Consider the following 24,970-nt stretch of genomic DNA (forward strand, 5'->3'; position numbering starts at 1 on the left):
TCAGTTCTTAGTCTTTAAAGATTTTTCTGGCGTCTTTAAAATTTTTTATTTATTATTTTTACTTTATTTTATATGTATATGTATATTGCCTGCATGTATGTAAGTGCACCTGTGTTGTGCAATGCCTGCGGAGGTCAGATTCCCTAAAACTGTTATCAATGGCTGAGAACTGCCATGTGGGTGCTGGGAACAGCACCTGGGTCCTCTGCAAGAGCAGTCAGTGCTCTTAACTGCTGAGTTATCTCTCCAGCCTCAGGATTGTTCTGGACTCTTGACTGGGTTACCCACCCATTGAACTTCCAGACTCCTATCACCTTACTTCACTTGATCTTAGTCACAGTTGTCCTTCGGTGTTAATGAAAATTGGTTCCAGGATCCTCCAGGACATACCCGAATTCAAAGATGCTCAACTCCCTTATAGAACATGGAGCGATATTTGCATAGAACCTATACATACCTTCCCATGCATTTTAAATAATCCTTATGTTACCTATAATATGTAATACAACGTAAATGCTATATAAATAGCTGTTGTACTACAGTGTTTAGGTAATCATGACAAGAAGCATACCTACATGCTCAGTAAAGATGCAATTTTCTTTTAAACTATTTTTGATTTGCAACTGATTGAACCTGTGTATGTAAAACATGTGGATACAGAAAGACAGCTCTCCCTGATTGTACCTGACACTCCATAACAAAGGCAAGACGTTCCTGGGGGTCACAGCCTTTGTTCTTTTCTGCCTGGTACAGCAAAGGGTTTGTCCCTTGTATTCAATTACATTTATGAACTTGGATGAAGCAGTGAGTGGTCCATATTCATTGTGCTAAACCCTGGATCAGAGGCTTTCAGATGCACAGAAGAGTGAGAAAGTTATCTGTGTGCGGGAGGGACTCACAACTGGAAGAGATTATGCTTCCAGAATCAGTATGTGATTGCAAGTTATAATATACATTTTACAAAATGCTCTTTAGTATCTTTCAGGTGATATTTATAATATATCATATCATTTTCTTGCTTCTTATTATCTTACTCTAAGCATCATTTAGATCGTCTAACATGAAGGCAGCCTGATATGGTCAGGGTGGAAAGAGATAAGGAGCCAGCTCTGGTATTCTTCATAGTTATGTGATTTGGGGCTTGCTTCAACTGCCTCTAACCATAATTTATTTACCACATTTAAATGGCAGTGGTATTATCTACTTTATTTCCTATGGTTATTAGGATCAAAGGATTATTTATTAGGTTTATAGAGTCTCAAATGCATGGTGGCATCTGGCTCCACAATTTGAGAGGGTGCTCATTCTCAGGTGGCTTAGGGGCAGCCTTCAGTACCTGAGTCTTCAGTACTTGTCAGTCAATTTAAGTTCATTAAGATTTAAACCCAAGGACTTCTGAATGCCTGTGGTGTTGAGGATTGAATCCAGGTCCTCATGCATTCTGAGTACATGCTGCACCACAAAGCTAAACCCGACTCTAAACCTGCAGACTTCAAAATATTTTCATTAACATATATGAGAAAGCAAAATTATTCTTAAAAGACTATTTCATAAGATCACAAAACAAATATCTCTGAATAAAATAACCAGACTGTGCTATGCACAGGGATGTAACAGGATTTTATAAATACAAAAAAGTGTATTGTTGCTGCATGGAATAAATCATTGTCTAAAAAAAGTATATTTGTGTGTGTGTGTGTGTGTGTGTGTGTGTGTGTAATTGTAGCTGATAATGTATTTTCCATGGCAACCAACCCAGTCTCTGGTACATATAAAGGGAACTGGCAGCTTTGATGCCACTGTGCATGGAAGCACCTGTTTGGGAGAGAAACCAAAATGACTTTGGAAAATTACATTTACTAGAATAAAATTTAATCATAGTGGCTGAGATCATTGGTTTGATTTTTCCCAGCTCAGAATGAATATTATTTTCTTGTAAAAAGGTCAGAATTCCCAGGCCTTGTCATGCTGGGCCACGAAGCTTACAGGAAATTGGTATACTTGAAAGTATACTGACAAACTTCAATTTCTGACAATAGGTTAGACCTTCTGGAATAAGACCTTTTTCCCCCTTAATAACTCTCTCCACTTCACTATCTGATTACTTATGGCAATGTTTAGTATATTATGGGTGTCCACCTAAATTTTGTGGCATAGCTTGAAGGGGAAGATTCAATTCTGCTGATCGGAAAATTTTGCAACACAAATTTTGATGTTCTTTTTTTGTTTTTTCACACATATATTATATCTAAACTAATTTGTGGTTTCCTCATTGACCCATGTACTACTTAGAGGTATGCTGTTTAGAGGCTGGAGAGATGGATTGGCAGTTAAGAGTACATATTGCTCTTGTAGAGGACCCGAGTTCAGGTTCTAGCACCCACACTGGGACGCTCACAACTGTCTGTAACTGTGGCTCCAGGGAATTGCATCTGATGCTTCTAGCTTCTGAGGGAACCTGCACTCAATAACATGCACAAACCCACACTCAGACACACAATGCATATGCATAATTAAAAATAAAAAAATCTTGAAAAGTAGTATGTTTAATTTCTGTTTGCAGTTCTCCAATATATTTTCAGGCTATCAAGTTATAAACTAATTCTGTTAGCACTCCAAACAATCTGTATGATTTAAATTCCTTTATGTTTGTTTTATGGATCTGTGTCTATTTTAATGAATGTTCCATGTGCATTTGGAAAGGGTATGTGTTCTACTGGTGTTGGGTGGAGTTCATCGGGGACAGGGAAAGCAGAGTTGGGGGCTGGGAACAGTGGCAGCAGGTAAACAAATCAAGAGAGAAGCTGGAGTGATTGAAAACTTCAAAGAGAAGAGCCAGTGTTCTATCACAGACCTGTGGTCACAGCCCCAAGCAGCCAGCAAAGGATTTGGCAGAGGCTTGTAGCAGGGTTAGCATCATTCTAGCCCCAAGAGTGTGTGTGCATGTATGTCAGCAAGACTTTCTGTCTGACTGCCAGGGCCTGGAGTCAGTTAGGGACACCAGCCAGGACCAAGCATTTGGACCATGCGCTGCACTGCTTGCACCTCTGTCTGCTGATCGAATCCATACTGATTCTAGGGGCTCAGGGGCTCTAGCTTGGCAGTAGAGATGAGACTGTGATGTCATTCTCAGCCTTACCACACAGAGGACTGGAAATGTTCACTTGAGGTACAAACCCTCAAGAGGAAATAATTGCCTCCAGGAGCCACATCTTATAAATCTATCCATGGTCATAGTTATGAAACTATACTTTGTGGGAAAATTGTAAATGTGATTTAAGAAGTCAAATGCTAATATCCACATAGGCTTGTTGAATGAAATAACCAGCCAACCATAGACAAGACAGCTCACACAGCCCTGTGAAATGGTTAAGACCTCCCACCATGGGTTATGTAGACTGTGCTGGGACCCCTGGAACATGGGAGATGTGATACTACTGCTCAGCTTGAGGGCTTTCAGTGCACAACCTGTTCTTGTATATGCACAATAAACTCTTCAAATTCAAACTTGATCTGATTTCATTGTTGACTCCAAGAGTCCTATCCTTGGAAAATAAAATGAAGCACAGATATTGGCAGATTCAGTGAGTCTATAGGTATGTTAGTATTGGGGTGCAAAGGTTTCCACCCCAAACCTCACTCAAATATATATCTATATCTATATCTATATCTATATATATCTCCAGATAGGGGTGTGTGTGTGTGTGTGTGTGTGTGTGTGTGTGTGTGTGTATGAGAGAGAGAGAGAGAGAGAGAGAGAGAGAGAGAGAGAGAGAAAAAATTTCCTCCTTATAAGGTAATCTAATCCACATTGAGAGTAAATCCCCATAATCATTTATCTGGATTTATAGAATAATTATTAAGAACAGTTCATACATAGATGACTTTGGAATAAATGTGAAATCCTATCAAAATTATTGGTCCATCCTTTTGAGGATATAGACCCAAGGAAATAACACAAGAAGAAAAAAGTAATTTTCAAATATTACATTTCATTATTGCAAAGCAGCAATAACCTAGTAAAAATCCCAGTGGTCAAAGGAAAGCAGCATCTTCTAACAAAGGCAACACTGTAGTGTCGTATTACTAGGAAGTGGCAGGAGTGGAAATTTTATTGCTGTGTGGAAAGAGGGATGGGCAAACAAACAAACAAAACCTTCTCCTTTTAGATTCGGGGAGTCCCTGACATCCATTGGTGAAGGGGAGAGGATGTTCGCAGGTGCTTAATAGCTGTGCTGTTGTCCCCTGCCTACTTCTTCATCTTAGCTAGCACCTCCTTCATGGGGCCTCTAACTATAAACCCTGCAAGGATTTCTACTCAATCATATTCACCATAAAATCCCCATTACACAGTACCATGCCAAGCTAGTCTCCACAGCCACACTTGGTGCAAATTAGGGGAAAAAAGAAGTGCCTCCCCTATGAGTGGCAGTTGCCCCACACTTGGGTACAGGGTTTACTGAGGGCTGCATATGGATGCATTTTGGTCTCCATTCAGAGGGAGTCCCACTGCAGGGATTAACCCACTGCACCAACCACAGGGACCCTGTTAAACCTGTGTCTGTCATAAGATAGGCACTGAATAAATATGTAATGAATGAATGGGTTGAGAATAAGAAGAACTAACTTCTCTTCTTGGAGGAAGTCATAGCTTTATCCATGATCTTTGAACAAGTCTATTTACTAGTCTCTAGAATGGGGTAGCTAGGTTGTAGCCATTATGATCTAGATCAGTTCTCAAATACTATGACTTCTGTGATGCATATAAAGTACTCAGACCTCTTTTAAAAAACATTCATCATAACTGCAGTACATTAGCTAGCCACGCTATAATAATACATTTAGATTTAGTCTTTTAAATTGGCTGTTTCAGACACAGTTTCTTAAAAGTTTAAAATTTCCTGAATGAAAGGAATATCTGATGTGACTATGAATTCCTTTGTATCACACCTAGCTTTATGCTAACATTACTTGAGATGAGGTTCCTAGTTTGCTTCAGGATCGGGCTGGTTACCAGAAACACTGATTAAAGAACTGGAACTTCCAGCACTGATTTTCAGAGAGCATAAGATGCCTCTTTATTTCCTTCCTAAATATGGGGGTTAGAAAACTCTTCAATAGTAAGAATCAGAGTGCCTCTGGGTTGACCAACACATGGAAGTTCTAGAAAGGTGGCTCTCCCAGAGACAGCATGGCAGTTCTGTACCCTGCCTGCCCACCATTCTAGAAAATTGTACAACTTGACAAGAGGGTTATAGGAATCACTGTGAGTCTATAACCAGTTGATCAGAACTATAGTGTCTTGGAGCTGAACTGGGGTCAGTCTTGTGGGATTGAACTTTAACCTATGGAGTCTGTGCTAACTCTGAGTGGTTAGAGAATCAGAATGGAACTGTTGGGAACCAAGCTGGTGTGAGATAGTTGGCTGCTGGCATGGAAAAGTGATCCCCATGTTTGGTGTCAGAAAGCATCACACTTAAGGCCATATGCTCACAATTCCCTTGACTATCAGTTACCTGGGGATACCTACTTAGCAAGCATCAGGGATTCTCTGTCAGTATAGGATCTTAAAGTCCCCCAAAGTAGAGGGTACTAGTCAAACTGCATATCTTCTAGAAGATTCTGTTGTGGTCCATTAGAGATGTCACAAAGGAGAAAGTACTGTAAACGTGGCTTGCCAGCAAATACAACAGAGAATTACTTTCTATACTTAGATCCTGAAAGCCCATCTGGCCTCATCAAGCTTGGAGTCTTCAGCACCCCAGTTAGACATTCAAAGGTAAAGGGAGGAGCCCATTTCCGAAGGCTAGGCCAGCCCTAAGGGTCATTTTCAACAGGCAGAGTTTGTCTTTTGTAGTTTTCTTTCCTGTGCCTTCCCTACCCACCCATGCTTGGGTTTGACTTAGCCTACTTCCCAGAGCCTAGGGGACAGGCCCTTCCAGGCCCATCCCTAAATACTTATGACTCCTTCAGAGGCATGATAGGTAGATGGGTAAAATTAAGGGGATGTGGGGAGGGAAAGATGATCCTTACCCCAGGATCTTGTGTATATTCCTTACTGGCTAGCAATCAAAAACTTCAACATAACTGACAAAATACAGCAAAGGTGCTTACACAGGGACAATGCTTGCTTTGCTAGAGACAGAGCTCAACTTTGTCGGTTCTTCTCTCCCATCCCTAACCCTGAACCTCATAAAACCCCTTTACAATTTCATTTGCAAAAAGAAGTTTCTTAAAATAAAAATAAGTTAAAGCAGTTCATATATTTTACTTAATTTTTTCTTTGTTTTAAACTTTAATCTTTGAACTTGGTAAATCATAACCTTTGAGTAGTATACCTTCAATAAATATCAATGTATATCCTCACAATGTATATGGTTAAGTTCTGAAAATATATATGTATATATATGGTCCTTTCTCTTTTTGTCTTTACTTAATAAATCTAACTCTGCTTCATACTGACTCATATTGAAATTCTTCCCTTGAGTGGAGGTCCCTAATGGAGGCAACTCCTCAGGTTACATCTGGGAGTACCTGGCTATATTGTCCTTATTGCCCCTAATACTTCCCCCACCTCATTCTGATCCAAATCAAAACTCACTTCTTCAGAGTGCTTATTTTCAGATTTCACTTTCCATAGTAAATACCTGGAAGATTTAAAGGTGACCCAGGGCTCACTCTTCCAGATTCTGTTGCCCAGGGTAGCATTGCTGGTAATTCTAACAGGCATTAGGGCAGAGTACCACCAAGGATGCTATTTCTGACTAGATGGTAGAAGCCATTGTTGCATTTATTCATCCCAAGGGTGTGGACAATTGATGGGGGCTTATAAAAGATATTTGCAGAATTTAGGGCAGTAGTTTAATAAGATATGAAATAGGTTAAGCAGCAAGTTTTGGACTGGGGACAGGCCAGTCCTGTTCTCAAATTTGTAATAAACATGCCTGAACTGTTTCTCCTTTTGGTAGTTTCTTTCCTTTTCTGTCTGGATTCACAGGCTTTAGAAATCCCATCTCCCTAGATCTACTCTCTCTAGATCTACTCTCTGGGCTCAGTCCCTCACCTCTCATGACTCCCATGGGACTCAGCTGATAATGGGTGTAAATAACAGCAGGGTTTCTGGTGAGGGTAAGGCTGAGCATGTCTTTCTCACTGGACTCTTCATAAGTCAAGTCTGAAGACTTCACTCTCTTCTCCTTCAAGGGGAAAGTGGGGGGACATGGAGCTAGAATTTATGGGCATTACAGTTGGGGTCCCCATTTCCCTCTCTGCCTTTTCTTCAATCACAAATGTAATCTCGACAGTGAATTGGGAATTTGTTCCTGAAGTGTCCTCAGGGATGAATGTTGGGCCAAATGACAGGCTGTGGTGCTGCCAGGGACTTCCACCCTTTCTCTGGTAGCTTTTTCCATTTGGCAGACAAATTCTGGTTCTATTCTTAGCACTAATACAGAAATCAGATGACTTAAACTCGAAACCAATGCAGATCCTGTTGCATTTAGAAGTTTCCAGAACTTGTTGAAGATGGTGCCATTGGACTTGGCACAACCAACCCAGTATATCAGAGAGCCATTCCCAGATCCAAAGCCTGCCCATGGGAGGACAGACATCTCTCTGGGGAGAAATTCAACCTGGAGAGGAGAACACTGTCCTCTATTTTTAGACTCGGGTGCCACACTTTAAAGAGTGCTTCGCCAGCAGTTTCTTCTGTAATTGGTTTTCCATCTTATGAAAGGGAACCTGAGGGCCAGAGAGGCCAACCCATTTATTCTCAGAGATGCCAAGCCTTGGAATCACTTGTAAACTTACCCATCTCTAGAAGAAACACATTCAGAAGCTGGTTTCAGCATTTCAGAGATATCCATGCACATGAAAACTGCAGAAAATCTATTTCCTCGATGCTCTCCTGCCATTCCCTAAGAACAGGGTATCTGCTTATGTTGTGTGTCCTAACAGTTTAGTGGCTATTTGAAAAACTAGTATAAACTTAAAGAAAAGACAGTATTTTCATTTCACTTAAGGAACGATGAGATAGAATACGTACATTGGTCAGGCTTGCAAACTGTGACTGAGGGACTTAAGAGCCTCCCAGTCATCTTCACTCTCAAACCTCTTACCCAGTGAGGGAAGTGTTCCTAAGCCTGTGGTTCCCAGACAGTATGCTACTCAGCCAACCCACAGGAGCCCTTCAGGATATCTTCAAATTCCAAGGTCAACACATTAGGAACTCTTAGTTCCCAGCTTGACATTCCTTACCCACCAGCTGTACGTCATTCCATTCGGTGATACTGTATCTTTGTGAAGCTGAGCTTTGACTGTTGCTTTGATAAAAAGCAGAGTGACAATCCCTGTGAAACAGGACCTGAGGTAGCATTATCCAACCTGAGTCTAAGGTTTGATACGCTGTGCAAAGGCCAGCAGTCCAGACATACCACTAGCAAGTAACTGGTTGCTTAAATGAAATGAAAACATTGCTTTTTCTTCCAATTTAAGTTAGCTTTTCAAATGGCCACTAAGTTGTTAGGACATTGTTAGGACATGTAGACTTAAGCTTAAGTCCTACTATTTAATAAGTAAAACTGGGAAATATCTATTTGACCATGAGATGGTAGTCATTCTGAAATCAGCACTGTTTGGAACCTCTATCCTATGCCTATGAGCTGCCTCCCCACAGTGTCACTAGGAGCCACTAGGAGCCATCTTGGGGATGAGGCTGTGATTCCAGCAGGGACAAGACCCAGGTCTCACAGCAGTCCCTAGCCCCTGTTGCCTGGAATTGACCGGCAGGAAAGCATGGGCCAGACTCATTCTTTTGTAGCTTTGGGAAGAAAAGGTCTCAGAATTATATCATGGAACGCAGGGGCTAAAGTGAAGTTTAAGAAGAGGATCTTTGCTGTTAAGGAGCTGGAGATGGAGAAACTTCTTTTTAATCAGGCAGGCTATCTGTCTCAGGAAGGATGTTCTTTTAGAGACACCATGGGGACTCATCTGTAAGAGATCTCTTGGATATCTGAGCATCACAGCACAATTATACAGGGATCCCAGGGCTACACTGGTAAGTGGAAGGCAAGACCTCTCTGGAGAGGAATAAAAATAATCCTTAGCACCAGCAAGGGCGTTATTAGTCTCTCTTCATGGTAAAGTGGGAGCCATTCAGTGCAAGTCTTTGAGGAACTAAGTGGGATCTGATTCATGAGGGGACCACAATGGGAGAGAAATGTAAGTGAGGAGTAGAGATGGTAATCATGAGACACCCTGACCATCAGGTCACTCAGGGACCAAGGTCAAGAAGCTCTGGGGTAAGAGTCAATAACAGCAAGTTGGAAGAGATGGTGGTGACCTCAAGGAAAGAAATTCATTTCCATGGAAAAAAAAATGAAAAGATGACACTCTTCCAGCAGAGAACCTGGGAGAAGCAGGAAGAATGTCAACTCTCCCTTTCTGTGGTTGCTCTTCCCACATGGTTGGCAGTGATCTCATGAGCCTTCCATCTCAGGTTGGGGGGTGGCTAAGGTGGGAACCCTGTAACCTTGGATCACAAGCTAGGACTGTTATTTGTTGCATTCCCATAGCGCCCTGTTCTTAGAGAGTGAGCTACTAACCTACTTCAATAACAAAAGAGCCACAAAGCTCACAGGGGACAAAACAAAATTTTAAAGGAGAGAAAAAAAAGGAGAATGGGGAGAGCTAAGTTTGAGACCTATCACTGTCTGTCCACTGCTCCCCTGAGGATCTGTGTTCCCCAGGGAAGGATGGTTCTCTGCTTATTTGCATGGCTGGTCACCTGCCAAGGATGGCCTGGATGGCACAGTCACTTTACTTATGGAGGAAACCCCACCTGCACAAGTGGGCCATTCCCAGGGCCACATTATGAAGAGAAGAGATGCTGACTTGTGAATAGAACAGCAGGCCAATGGAAAAAGGCCATGTTTATTTCACCTTTGTTGACTGATTTCTGAGGAAACAAAATTATAGGTGGTCAAGGGAGAAAACAGAGTCAAGGGAGAACAGAGCAGAAGCTTACAACACAGGCCTGTAATTCTAGCTACTCAAGAGATTCAGGCAAAAGAGACAAATTCTAGGCCAGTCTGGGCTACAGAGCGAGTTCAAGGTCCGCCTTGGTAACTTAGTGAGACCCCATCTCAAAATAGTACATTTTTATGAGTGCTGGAGATGTAGCTCAGTGGTCTAATGGCCACTTAGCATAAACTAAGCCCTAGGTGCAATTTCCAGGACTGGAGAAAAAGGAAGAAGGAGAGGGGGGGGAGGGGGAGGACCACAGAGCACTTCCTTTTTTCTATAAATTTCACCCTTATGGAAGTGTAATGATGTCTGTGTGGTGACATGTCTGTAATTCCCACAATGGAGAGGCTGAGTCAGGAGAATCAGGGATCTAAGAAAGAAAGGAGAGAGGGAGGGAAGGAAGGAAGGAGGAAGGGAAGGAGAAAGAAAGAAAGAGGAAGAGGGGGAGGGGGAGGGGGAGGAGGAGGAGGAGGAGGAGGGTGGGGCATGGTAAACACCCTTGCTAGTCCTTGGTCTAGAGGGGAAGCCTGTCTCCTATCACATCTTCAAGGCCTGGGGATCATCCTTATTTTGGTAAGGCCTCTTAGGGCTCTGAAAGAACTAGACATTCTCATTAGCTAAAGACTAGGCCTTTCAATATGACCCCTCATATTTTTGAATCAACCAGATATGTTTTTGAACTTGTTCTAGACTATAGAGTTTTCATGGAAAGGTGTAGACAACCTACTATGGACATTAATACTATGTAAAATCTGCATCTTATGCATAGCCCTGCATGTCTTCAGAGGTGTCTAGATGGAGGGATGCTTGTCACAGCCGGTGATATAGACTGATGTATATGCTGCCATCTGCAACAGCAGTCAAGGCCTGATTTGTTCCACTGCTAACTGTCATAAAACTATCTTTATAACGATAGACATGCAAAAATTATGGCTCCCTGTGAGGCTCCAACAACCCACTGCTGTGCTGGGAAAGACAGTTCATTTGCTAGGCAGGTTTGCTTTGGCTTATTACAGGAGGCATAATGGATTTTGTTATACAAAATAAGGAATAGACATTCTTCGTGGTCTTCATTTTCAATGCCCTACTTACCAACTTCATCCCTGATGTTTGCAAGTTCGATTGACAGCTCTTTTTCTTTCACAAGGGCACTTTCGTTCTGAAAAAACAAAATGGATACCGAGAGTCCCCTAGTTTTATGCTATATAAGTACTTTTACATGTTTAATAAATGAGTCATATTAAACAAGTAAGTCCAGCTCTTAAGCTGATGACTGTTCTCAAGAAAGCCACAACATTCATCACCTGTTAAAAGTTCACAGCATAGTACACAGTAACACCCAGTCATGCTTCTCTCTGTATTACACTCTTAAATCATCCTGAATGCATTCTTTGAACATCTGTGTCCTACACATTAATATGCTAGCACATATTGTCATATACTGAAAATTCTCATTAGGTTTTTAATGATAGTAAGTGATCTCTGACTATGAAAAAGCCCATGTTATATATACTTTTAGAAGAGCATAGCCTTGTTTTATCAATTATTCCCTTAAACTTACCCTTTTGTCCATAGCTGGTTAGTTATCTAATGAATAACAAAAATCAAAGCAGAAGTCTTGACAGGAAATATTTCTCTTTGCTGTAAGATCAACAACAGTAAGGTTTCCAAGTGTTTTGACGTACTATGGCCATTACTAGAAGGGACAGGAGGAATTGCACACTTGAAGTATTATTTAGGGTAAAGAATGCCATTTCAAACTCCATGACCATTTGTTTCCAAGACAAATACATTCTATGATGTAACACAGAGAAGTACTTGAAGATACAGCAAATTGGAAATCTGCATTTTTGAGCGACTATAGATGATTTCTTATGATTTGACTGCCAAATACTGCTACTAATAATTAGGAAATATTATTAACAATAAATTGGAGATACCAGCTCTTCAGAGAGAGTCCCTGTCATTCATTATAATATACTTAAAGCAAACTTATTTTCAGAGAGAATGCTGGTTAAAATGTAGATCAAATATAGAACATGGATACCATCCATGACGTGATGGTTTTCTAGAGTTTGCATGTTCAATATCTTCTGACCATGTTAAAGCTTTGGTCTCCCAGGGGCTCTACTGGGAGGCATTGTGAATCTAAGAGGCAGGGTTTAATGGCGGTCATTAAGTCATTGGGAATGTGACCTTTAAGAAGACTGTGGTATCCTGGCCTCTTCCCCTTTTTGTTTCCTGGCCATGAAGCAGAAGTTTGGTCTTCCGCAAGTGCCCCACTATTGTTATCCCAGCATGCCCTCCGGAGACCCAAAGCAATGGTCCACCTGCTCTTAGACTAGAACCTCTGAAACTAGGAGTCTGAGCAACCATTTTCTGTTTATAAGTTAATTATATCGGGTATCTCATCATATATACTCTTGGAAACTATTGCAATGCTCTTTAATTACTGACCACCTTTGCCTCTGGTTTTGGTGCCTCTCATGAACCTGTGCCCAATGGACTAGAGGCATTTCTCACAACCTTGTTTGTGAGTCTGCTGCATTTAGACTTAGGTAACTAGGATTTACTTTGGGTTCCTGGGAGAGCCTCACGTTATGTAAAAGGTCTTTGTTAAGCAATGCCATGATATTAATAAAGCCCAAATAAAGCTGTGTAGCTCAGTGATCCAAAGGCCATTAGGTCACAAGTGTTTGTTAATGGTTCTCTTAAGAAAGTATATCAATTGGAGCTGGAGAGATGGTTTAGTGGCTAAGAGCACTGGCTGCTCTCGCAGAGGACTTGAGTTCAGTTGCCAGCAACCACATGGTTGCTAACAATCACCTATAACTCCAGTTTCAGGGAATCCAGTACCCTCTCCTGGCTGTCACGGGCATTATGTGTATGTAGTACACATACATACACTCAGGTAAAATACTCATATATATAAAATAAAAATAAATAAATTAAAAAAGAAAGTGTCAGTGCTCTTAACCACTGAGCCATCTCAAACCGTCCTTAACTCCAGTTCCAGGGGAATCCGAAGCCCTCTTCTGACCTCCGTGGCATTGTACAACATGGGTGCACTCACATACATGCAGGCAATACACTCATACACACAAAATAAAAATAATAAATAATAAAAAAGAAAGTGTATCAATAGAGCTGTTTTTTAAGGGGCAATGGGCCCTGCAGGGTCTGAATATCTCTGTCTCACCCAAATCCATATGTTGAAGCTTTAACTTCCAAGATGATACTGTTAGCATGTGGGGCCTGTGGGAGATGATTAGGTTATGGGGTGACACTTTTATGAATGGGATTAGTGTTCCTATAAAAGAAGTATCAGGCTTTATCTTTTCAGAAGTGAGCATACAGTGAGAAGGGCCAGACACTAAATCTGCTGGAGCCTTGATGTTGGATTTCCTAGCCTCAGAACGGTGAGATATAAATTTCTGTTGTTTATAAGCCACAAAATTTTATTTTGCTGTATGAGCCCAAATCAACTAAGACAGATTCCTTATGTCATTCATAAAGCTCTTTCTTTTTTTTTAAACTTATTTTTAATATGTATTTTATTTATTATTTTTATTTTATGTGTTGCATGTAGGTAAGTGCACCCGTGTTGTGCAATGCTTGTGGAGGACAGAAGAGGCTGTTGGATCCCCTGGAACTGGAGTTACAGACAATTGTTAGCTGCCATGTGGGTGCTGGGATTCAAACCCAGGTCTTCTGCAAGAACAGTCAGTGTTCTTAACCGCTGAGCCATCCCTCCAGCCTCCAAAAGCTTTGTCTTTCTTTCTGTCCCATAGCATCTTTGCTTTCCCTGAATCCAGGGCAGCAATTATACCAGAGTGTACATTTTCCAAATCCTTAAAAGATGCTACTTCAAATGCCATGCCTACTGCACAGAGTTGTTATGGGGGTTAAATGAATTAGCATATATGATGCAATTATATTAGTGTTCAGCACTGACCAAGCTTATATAAGTGTTAGGTTATATTACAGTTCCATGATTTCTTTTTGTTTTATTTGCAACTAGATAACATTGCATAGATAATAGGTGCTTTTTTGTATTAAATATCTAAATATGTTTAGATGTACTCTAGTTTTATTTATTTATCTATGTATCTATTTATTTGATGGTTTATTTTTCCAGTGCTGGGGATGAAACCCAGAATGATGCATATGCTAAGCAAACACTCTACCACCAAGCTACATCCCCAGCCCCTATGCTCCAGTTTATTCAGCATCTTTCTGGACCCTGCACTGACTCAAATTTGTGTATGTGTGTGAGTGTGTATGTGTGTGTGTGTGTGTGCGTGCACGCACGCATAGCTCAGGATGAAACCTAGGGCTTCACAATGCCAGGCATGTGTTCTACCACTGAGCCATATATTCTTAGCCTTCTAAATTCTGACACAGTTCAAAGAAGATGGAGGCCAGATCAGTGAAAGAGTTCTAACTGAACTGATTCCTGGGCTTGTACACTTGTTCTAATGGCAGCACAATATGGCCATCTGACAATCATCTGTATACAAACTAAGGCAGTTCAGTACTTTGGAGAGAGGTCATTTCAGTATTTATTTGTATTAAAGTACTAAGAACAACTAACTTGCTTCTGTTGTCAAGGGCAATTTGGAAAACTCATATCTTATATGTCACATACATAGCTAGAGAACTAAGATCTTGAGTTTATCAGTTAAGAAATAGCATGAGTAAGGTGTCCATCTCAGAGTCGAAAAGACTTAGACAACATGAGGCAGTAAACTACCATAGCTTAACTAAACCCAAAGCCAATGTTTTCCTCAGCTTCTTGTAGCAGCTGGTGCCTGATGGATGCAGCACCACCCTGCTGTGGGACATCCCACATCACAACAAACCACCCTGCACCTTATAGGAAGAGAAGAATTAGGCATTTGGGAAGGAGTGGTTGGAAGGCCCTTGAGACAACAGTTTTCCATCAAACAGTGGGCGAATGATGGAAGATCTCATGTTTAACTAAGTCACTTTTGCTGATCTCTGTCAGTCAGGTCTTTAGGAGAAACATAAGAAGACTGGGAGGAAGAAATCATACAATAAGAGATGAGAAGGGAGAGGTGAAGATGGGGAAGAGATAAAAGGGAGTGGGAAGGAAACAGAAGTAAGATCCTGCATCTTCTCCCTTTACGCAAACCAGAGCCATCAAGAGATCAGGAAAACTGCGTGTGAGGCTGAGCATGTGGCTGAGTGCACACTTACCTAGCATGTATGCGGCCTTTGGTTTGATCCCCAGCACTACATAAAAGGAAAATGACTAAACTCATGTACATTCTGATGATAATTATTAATTAATCAATAAAGGTTATTAATGCTAACTTCTACCAGATACTTTTTATTAGCCTTGTACAGGGCTAGGGGATCTCCTTTACCTCATTTACTTCTCCATATACAGTCATCCCTTGGTATCCACAGGGAGTGACTGGAAGAATCCCCCAATGAGGATGCCCAAATCCATGTACACTCAAGTCTCTTATATAAAATGGTGCCATATTTGCATAGAACTTACTCATGTCTTTCTAGAAGTTTAAAACTTGCATGCCTTTCATCCCAGCATTCAGGAGACAGAGGTAGGCAGATCTCTGTGAGACAGGCCAGCCTGGTCAACATGGTGAGATGCAGGCCAGCTAGGGCTACAGGAATACCCTGTCTCAAAAAGAACAAAACAAAACAAACAAACAAACAAAAAACAACAAAAAGCACTTCTAGATTGCTTTTAATATTGAATGTAGTTTGAATATAGTGTAAATTCTTGGTGAATAGTTGATATACTGTAATATTTAGGGAATGATAAGGACCAAAAAATAATATTTTTGATCCATGGTTGGTTGAATCTGAAGGTTCAGAAACTGCAGAATGGACTATCTTATGAATCCTGGGCTTCTTTTCTCTTTATAGGAGAGGAAACTGGGGTTCTTTGTGGGAAGGAACCAGCTCTCTGGGAAATAGTAAAGGCAGGAGTTTTAACTCCATGCCCATTTACCATCAAATAACACATACACTAAGACTCTCCCCTCCTCTCCTTGTTTATACAGATGTAGCCTTGATAACCAAATTGGAATGGATCGAGCACTTTTGACCACACAGCTTTTGACATATGACTGGAGGAGAAGCAGTTAGTTCCCACCTGATATGGCTCTGTGGAAAATGCTATGGCTGTAATTCTCCCTCCCGGACAACCTGCACTACCTGCATCTGCCCTTGGCATTGATTCATGGGTTACATGTTGGTACATTACCAGTGTTTGGCCCACTTTCAGCACAGCATTCTTTGGCTGTAACTCCAGATAGGGTAGCTATTTATTTTTCTCCCACCAGCTCTAGAAGAGCCTTCCTGATGGTTCCTGAATGCATTCCCGCTGAAGATGTTGGCTCAGTTTGGCCTTGGCTTGACACAGCCAGACAGCCTGTGCCCTCTGGTGACAACTCTTCTTCCTTAAGTGTTTGCTGGAAAAGATATCAACCCTTCTAATTTATGAATTCTCTGCATCAAGTAAGTTATTTTGTGTTTCCTGCAAGCCAAACCAGATGACATCATGAAACATGCAATGGAATGAGTCAGAGGGTGTGATGGTAGGGCCAGCATGTCTTAGACTAGAGTGAAGGTCAAGGACCCTGGCCCCCCTTATGGCACATGTCCCCACCCATCATGAGTCTACAGAACCCAGTAGAAGAATTGGCCTTAGAGATCCTTAGGCTCTGGCGACACTGCTGTAAAAACCTTAAGTCACTCTTCCCATTATTCCTCAGTTTAAGACAGGCCTGGGTGATGACAAGGTGGCTGACTGGAACTGGAGCAAGGCCTCCTCTGGTGCAGGGGTTAGCTAGATATGTGCTTCCCTAAATGGCGAATGCGTGGAAAATTCCTAACTGGTGCCAAGCACACGAGCTCCTGTGTTCACTCAAGAAGCCTAAATATAGAACTCAGCTTCAGCCATCCAAACTGTCCTAGTGATATAGTCCAGGCATTGCAAACCCCATGAAGTCCATTCCTCTCTAGCAACTGTTTAGTCTAAGATAGGCTTAACTGGAAATGGACTCTTGGGGTGCACGCATTACTCCCCAAGTCAGAGGCTGCATCTTCTTAAGCCCCATCTCCCGTTTAGTCATGTACTTCTCCTCTACACTCCTGGTTCTTCATTCATTTCAGTGTGGTATATAAATATCATTCAAATGGAACTCAAGATGAGCAGGTCCCATAAAACATCCAATTCACCCTTCTTCTCCGGAGCCTACTCTTCTTTGAAGATTTGGTTCCCAACACCACAGTCTTTCACAAACACTTGGGAATGACATCTTTCATCTTTCTTAGCTAGATACACCTGGCAAAGTAAACAGCCTATTCATCAGCCATAGTTCCATTAATCAAACAACTGGATGTGTGGCTAAGCCCCAAGCCAGTCTGCCACACTCTGTTACGTTATCCTACTTAGTCACTGGAAGTTATCTGTTCAGATGGCTGATGCTTGGTGTGGAGCTGGTGTAACAGGAAGTGAAAATGCCTTTCCTTGTTAGCATCACCTATGTGATTCCCCACTTGGCATCAGACACCCAAGCCTCTCCTTGAATGAGCGGCCAATCACCAAAACTAAAACTGCATCCCAGTATCTCTGGGTAGCTTTACATACAGTGAATCTAGAAATAGGAAACTTATAAAACACATATACATACTTAATGAGTGCCTGCTATGTATCAGACATGGTATTTTGGCCTTCATGGAGCAAGTGCTTCAGATTCAGTCAATACGTAAGCAATTACAGTATGGTGTGATATAACCCAGTGGGACAGGGTTGTCTTGGAGATTTAAACTGAGAAGGAACAAGCAGGAGCAATGCACAAAGCCCCCCCCCCCAGGGCAAAGACCAGAACTACTGATACAAAATGGCACTTGAGTGTTTCTGCAGGGTACTAGATATCATGCTCGCCTCACAAAATGGCACTTGGGGTTTCCAGCATGGTAAAATTTGTCATACTGGGGAAACATTTTCTTTGTATTTCTAAGTAAGCCAGTCGCAGGGTGACATTAACAAAACATGTAAGTCTTTGGATTCACTTGTGTGGCTCCTTTTTGTACAGAGCACATTCATTTTCAGTATCGGTATCATAAAGATTGGCCAGATTCATAATATAGGTCTGTGGAAAAATCCCTTGGGAGAAGAAGTGACCTTCTGTTGTTCATTACTGTTATAGCCTTAAAGCAGCCCTGATACTATGTCTGAGTTAATCAATAAGTACAATTTCTTTCACATATAATTAACAGCAAGGCCACTGTGTGTTTGTATAATGATGTGCTTTTCTACTCTGAAATGAAGTTTAATATAAACCCATTAAATGCAAAGCACCGTTCATAGTTAATATTCTCCAATACACCTCAATGTCTAATTGTGTGAAAAATGAGTATAGTCAAGCCCTGTATCAAAAGAAACCAGAATGACTAAACTTAAAATGTTGTTCCAACCCTTGCCCCCCTGAGTGCTGGGGAGAGTCACTAGTCAAAAGAAAACATCTTGTTTACCCAAGAGGCTGTGGGTAATGAGGGAACGTCATCATAGCAGGGAGATAACAAGGGATGTCTACATCTGGGTGGCTAACGAGCAACTGGAAAGGACAGAGATGGATGGGGCTGAGGAGAAGGACTGCTAATCAACGATGCAATGCAGGGCAATTATAGAGTGAGTGTAGGTAAAGGGAAAATGAGCCAGCAGGATGAATTTTAATCTATTTGTGTTGTATTTACAAAGCTTCTTAGACTTTTATGGATTCTACTTTCCTTTCATCACCTTCACAAAAGTAAGACTGTCAAGTACTCCATGAGCCTAGGAAGAACAGAGTGGTGGCTCCTCCCAACCCCCCTTCTACTAAGAATTTAGAGAGAAGGTGGTTAAGATTAACTTCTGATTATAATGAAGATTATAATCACACCTACAAGTTGAAGGCAGAGATATGCAAGTTAGCTCAGAAGGGAACAGAAAGTTCCTAACCCAGCAAAACTTGGCAACATACTCCATTAACGTAGCATGAGAAAGAAGAGGTTCATTGCTACCCAAGGGGGAAGTTGGTTAGGAATGGGAGCTTAGGAGAGGCCATTGCTGGGGTCTGTCATAGCCACAAAGCCCTCCCATGCACAACAATGGGAAGAGAAGGGATATGAGCATTTCAAGGCTGGAGAATATTGGATTTCCTTTCTTTTCTTCTCTTTTTCTCTGTGTTGCTAGGGATCAAACTCAGGGCCTTGCACATGTTAGATAGATTCTTAAATAACATAACTCACTGGCCCAGAGTCTGTTTACATCAGAACTTCTCAAAGCTAGACTTCTGACTCTAAGTGAAAGAACATGTTTATCAGGTTTGCAATAATTTGTTTGCTTGTAAGTTATATTTCTGATTGCTAAAAAAAGAACAGGCTGGCATTCTACCTTATATATTTAGTTTCTTTCTCTTGATAACCCTGATGTTCTAAAATCAATCACTTGTATAGAAGGTTAAGGATAAGGAACTCCTGTGCATGCAGAGCTGTCGGCTTCATCCTGAACCATGGTGAGTTCACAGGTGAATCCACAGCTACAGTGATCCCTTGGGATCTACTGGGACCCATCAGGTGTCTGTAATGCCTTCTTGAGCCTTGTCTTTACTCTCAAAATACCTACAGATGAGTCTTTCTAGTTAGACTGTATCTCTGCCCAAAAACCCCATGATTTTTCTTAACACAAGTTAAAAATTTTAAGTTTGGCTTTCAGTCTGGAAAATTCTCAACATTCTATGTGTGTTGTATTTTTCAGTGAGTTTACCCTGGGAAACTCATGTTTCATCAAACTAGGCAAAATCACTTTTACTAATGCACTCTTTGCAGGGAATTCTATCCCTGTTCCTTCTCAATTTAATCAAATTCCAACCCATTCTTCTTTTTTAACTTAAAAAACTTTATTGAGAATTTCATACATGCATATAAGGTGTTTTGATCAAATCCATGCCCACTCTACACCTCCCATATTTCCCCATCATTTTTTTCTGAAAACTTCGTGATCTCTCTCTCTCTCTCTCTCTCTCTCTCTCTCTCTCTCTCTCTCGTGTGTGTGCTCTCTCTCCTCCATGCTGACCAGGGACGCAGGTGAGGCAATTGGGGTACCCCTTCAGTGGGTCTATCTACAAGGCTCCCATATTGCACAACTCTTGTCTGTAGGGAGAAAAGAAAGTCCTTGACTGGTGATAGGGGATGTGAAGGAGAAGTAAAGGCAAGAGTAGTAAGCATCACAAGTTCTAGACGGAGAACCAGAAAAAAGTCAAAACGGCAAATTTCAAATGTTCATATCAGAGTCCATTGGGATTTCTTGACGAGAGCTTCCAAAAGCATCTCTCTGTTGGATTTCTCCTCATTTTTCTTCTGTCTGCCAAGGCTATTCCAGCCCATTCTTACAGTGTAATTCAAGTTCCTTTTTTTCCAAGAAACCTTGCCTATGGTTCTTTCCTAACCTGTTTCACTAAATTCCAGAAACAGAAAGTGGTCAATTTCAACGATGTTTAATTGATCTGTATGTGTCACTCTTGTCTGCACAACTTGTAATTTCCCTGCAAAATATGGAAGTACAACAAAAGCAGTAAGCGATAAAGGCTGGCCATGGTGGTAAAGAGTTCTCGGATAGCTCCTGTAGTAACCATGCATGGGGTAAACAGCAATAAATACTGCTAAGTAGTTGGCTTTTGCTAAGTGGGAAGAGAATAGGCACAGATAGCTTTTAAAAAGCATTTGTCCTCTTAACATTTTTGTTTTCATTTTGTATTATAGACAAGATTCTATAGTTTCTCCTAATGCATTGCTATGAAGAACCACTTTCAGATGCTAATTTCTTAGTCTAATATCTGAAATCACTCAAAAAGTTCCTTTAATTGTTCCACCATGTTTTCTAGGACATCTTTACACTATAATCAAACAGCAAAACGTTGTTATTTCTTAAGGTCAAATTTTCTCTTATATGATGGGCTGAGGAAAGGTTTGTTTGTAAAGGGATAATAATCTGGGCTAAAGCAATCAGAAAAACTTTCTGATGACTTTTGCCATGCACTTTAACACTTTGTAAACTATGTTGACTTTGGGTGGTGAGAGTTAAGAGAGGGAAGGGTTAACTGTGGGACCTGCAGCCTGCTGAAAACTGAGGCTTGAGGCCAAGTAGAATCCTAGGCTGACACTCCTACATCACAGCGCATGGTCAACAGGTAACTGGAATGAAGGGTTCAGGCATACTGCCTCTGAGTTATCCTGAAAAGCAGGCAGCAATAACACACTGCCTGCTTTTATTTTAAAAGAGGAAACCCTCAACTTTTTCAAAGAGCATATATATATTATATATTACATGTATAACATAACATATATATTTATAACCTGAAATAGGAACACTACTCTGAAATACGATAAAGACAAATCAAGAAATATAGGTGCGAGTATAATGAAAAGGTTGACGAATGCAGTTGAAAGTTTTAAGTTTTCATCAATAGAGAATATTTTTACTGAGTTTGGAGCTTCAGAGCTAAAATATAATGAAAGCTACTTAAATGCCACACCTCTAAAGAAATGAAAAACGGTGATTATTTTCCAAAATCGTTAAATGCTAGGATGATACAGGGAAGGTTATTTTTAGCAATTTGACTTGGAAGGAAACGGGGGCAGGCTCACTTTAAGTCATATTGTCTCCAGACAAAAAGAGCTATGTTTTACAGTCTCTATTTCTAAAAAGAAAAAAAAAATTGTTATGTTGCCCTTGGTGACCTTGAATTCTCAGTTCACCCACTTTATCCCCCCTAGTAGCTGAGATTACTGATACCATCTTTGTCCTGGCTTTATTTCTGAAAAGTTTGGATCTGTGTTTAGAAGTATAAATTTTATAATATTACTGTGTATGTGGCATATCTTTCCCTTTTATTAAACGATTGTAAAGCTTCCTTTGGCTCTTTTTTTGAAACCATTTCTCTTGAAAAAAGAGTGCTAGATCTGCAGATGACTGAAAATGCCTTACATATCTATTTCTTAAAAGCACACAAATGTGCATATTCAATTTAAGCTCATGCTCAAAGTCAAACCCACTGAAATATTTGTATTGGAACAAAAGTACTAAGCGAGTTTTAAGGGACAGTTTAATTTTCCGAGGTGGTATGTGAGCCCACTTTAGGTCAAGGCTCATGAGCAGAACTGACAGAAGATGTTCCCCAATGGCTGCCTTGTAATGAGTTTTAAATTAAGTCATATATTTTTCCTTCACCTGGTCACATCCTATACCTCAAGCTATGGGGTAGGAAAGAGGCAATTTCAGCCTTCCCTCTCATGAGATCCCATTTCATGCATCCTTGAGAAATTCGAATGTGCGTGATAATAAAATATATCATAGAGACAAGAGTTCTTGCCAAGTTATCTAGTGATGAAATGAAAAGGAGATCTGCAGGCCCCTGTGAGGTCACAGAGGAGGTATCATAAACAAAGCCATACAATTCTCACTCTGACCCTATTTCAGTTCCTTGGCTGTGAATTCTCCTAGTGAATCCTTGGACACACCCTCAGACTCCTAAGTTTCCACCCCTGTGTTACCCCTCTGTTGACTTGAGGTACAGAGGGAGTTATGTGTCTGTGTGTGCTCTCTTCTCCATCCCGGACACCATCAATTACAAGGATGGCCATTCTTTAAAAACAGGGTGGTAAACTTTCAAAGCTCCAGCCCGGAGAGGCAAAACAGTGCCTAGCTAAATTTACATCCCGCCCCCTATGGGAACATCTTGCTTCCCAGGTACAGTAAAATTTTTTCATGAAGAATATTCCAAGGATTCCTTGTCAGTTTGAATTTCAAGACGTCCCCACTATTTCAGGAAAATGCAACAGTTTCATGTGAAATTGCAGGAATAAATACACAATTATGTAAGGCACTGCAGAGTACATAAGAGCAAGATGTTTCCGTGAACACCACTCACAATTCAGCACCCTGGAAGGACTACCCGGAGCTTCCTGCTCACCAACAAAGCGCACACGCATGCGGGGGAGGCGAGGGCCAGAGGTGGAGGCTCTCACCTCCTCAGCCCCGGCGAAGGAAGAGGGGTAGGAGAGGAAAGGGAAGGCAAGGTACCGTCTTGTCCAGGCACTGAAGGCAGTTATAAGGCTTGCAGCAGCTGTGGCCCATCCTGGCGGCCAGGCTGGTGGGACCTGCATTCACCGTGTCAGTGGCAGTCCCTAAGCCGAGGTGCTGGCTCCGAAAGGGGCGCGCCGCGGTGAGCTGTCACAACTTCCATGTGGTCTCGGGGTTACCTTATTTCTCTTAATAACTTCAGCAACCAGGGAGCTGAGGACTGGGGAGGGGAGGGCGGGGCGGCGTGCCGACGGTGCTGCGGAGGGAGGGGCGGGAGCGAGGCAGGCTGTCCTCAGCAGCCAGGGCCACTTGGTCCCTGGGATCCTCAGAGCCAGGCCGATGAATGGTAGCCCAGCAAGCCAGCCTTTCGCGGTGGCATCTGCACAAGCATGCAGCCCGGCTGCTCGGCCCGCGGCTCTGGTCCTCCGGTGCAACCGCGCCCTGCAGCACGCACACAAGCCTGGAGAGGACGCAGAGCGCGCACAAAAGGAGCCTGGCTGCGGGGACACTCGCCTGGGACTACTAGACCGAGGCGCGCTGGCCTCTGCTCCAATCCTGGCTTTCTGTCTCCCTAAGAAGTAAACATATTTATAAACCCGATGGGCAGGGTCTCTCGGTCCACCGATTCCTGTCGGAGCAGTGCCGACAGGGACCGCTCTTGTGCAAACCTGCGTGTCATAAACAATTGTTTGGATCTTATTTCATGGGATCTTTACATTTAAAATAGAATTGTGCAATCGTTAGTCTAGGCTGTCCAACACAAACCATTCAAATATCTTAAGTAATTAAAATTAAATTGGGGTCTGATGCTGTTATTTCCCCTAAGCAAAAAAAACCTTTAAAAATCTTACAGCAATCTGTAATTTCTTAAAATTAAGAAGAGAAGGGGTAAGATGCGAAAGTTTTTTTCAAAAGTAAAAGAAAAACAAAACAAAACAAAAACCCCAAAGACTTGTATTTAAAAATATATATATATGTGCACTACTGAAAGTTGAATATGCAAATATTTACAAGATTAACTTTCTTGGGGAAAATCCTAAAAATTATCGACAAAAATACACAGTTGCATTTTTGCTTAGAAATTGGCTTAAGGCTATAAGCAGACAGTGCTTGTTGAAGTTGTGTGACTTCACTAATGTAACTGAGATTTTCCAACAGATTTAATTAGTATGAACTGTGTGGATTTACTTTAGAGAAGACAAGACTATTTAGTGATCAAAAAAGAATAAACTGGAATATTTGCCCTCCACTTGTAAGAGTAAGCATAAACCTTTTTTAAAACAGATAAATTCGAACAGTCTTTAAGGAAGGAGATTTGGATAAATTTAACAAATTGTTAAATATTCATGCTCTTTGGCCCAACACTTCCCTTTGTACTCCACAGCAGTACTCAAATCAATAAGCAAGGATATATGCACAAGGATATTAAGTTCTGCATCATTTGTAAGCACAAAGGTAGGAAAAACCTCCTATTTCCAAAACCTAACTACACAGAAAGGTCATACACTGTAGAATGAGAAAGTAAACTTTTACCAAAACCATAAAGCAAACATTTACTGGGTATGGTGGCACACACCTATTTATTGGGTCTTCTACCTCAATAAACAATCAAGACAATCCCCCACAGATATGTTCAAAGGCCAACCTGATCTAAATAATTTCTCATTAAGACTCAGTACTCCTGAGCTTAAGGCTGGAGGATTATGAGTTGGAGGCCAGCTTGGGCTAAGTAGTGAGATCTTTTCTTTAAAAAAAGGGTGTGTGTGTGTGGGGGTAGGGGATGCTGGAAAGTCAGCTCAGTGGTTAAGAGCACTTACTGCTGTTGCA

General features: G+C 41.4%; 1 protein-coding gene across 2 annotated transcripts in view; it reads right to left on the minus strand.

The window, feature by feature from the left end:
• Mtus2 (microtubule associated scaffold protein 2) overlaps window positions 1-24,970 on the minus strand; it is a 507,691-nt gene that overhangs the window by 37,984 nt on the left and 444,737 nt on the right. Inside the window, exons 1-2 of one of the 2 annotated variants that reach the window (XM_008825050.1) lie at window positions 23,144-23,387; window positions 11,116-11,182 (exon numbers count right to left, since the gene is read on the minus strand). In XM_008825050.1, the coding sequence (XP_008823272.1) occupies window positions 11,116-11,182; window positions 23,144-23,197 (121 nt within the window). In that variant the 5' untranslated portion in view covers window positions 23,198-23,387. Of the gene's footprint in view, window positions 1-11,115; window positions 11,183-23,143; window positions 23,388-24,970 lie in introns of those variants that run through there. The other variant, XM_008825049.1, reaches the window with a different exon arrangement.

Source organism: Nannospalax galili, unplaced genomic scaffold, assembly GCF_000622305.1.
Source record: "Nannospalax galili isolate Female #2095 unplaced genomic scaffold, S.galili_v1.0 scaffold768, whole genome shotgun sequence".
NCBI lineage: Eukaryota > Metazoa > Chordata > Mammalia > Rodentia > Spalacidae > Nannospalax > Nannospalax galili.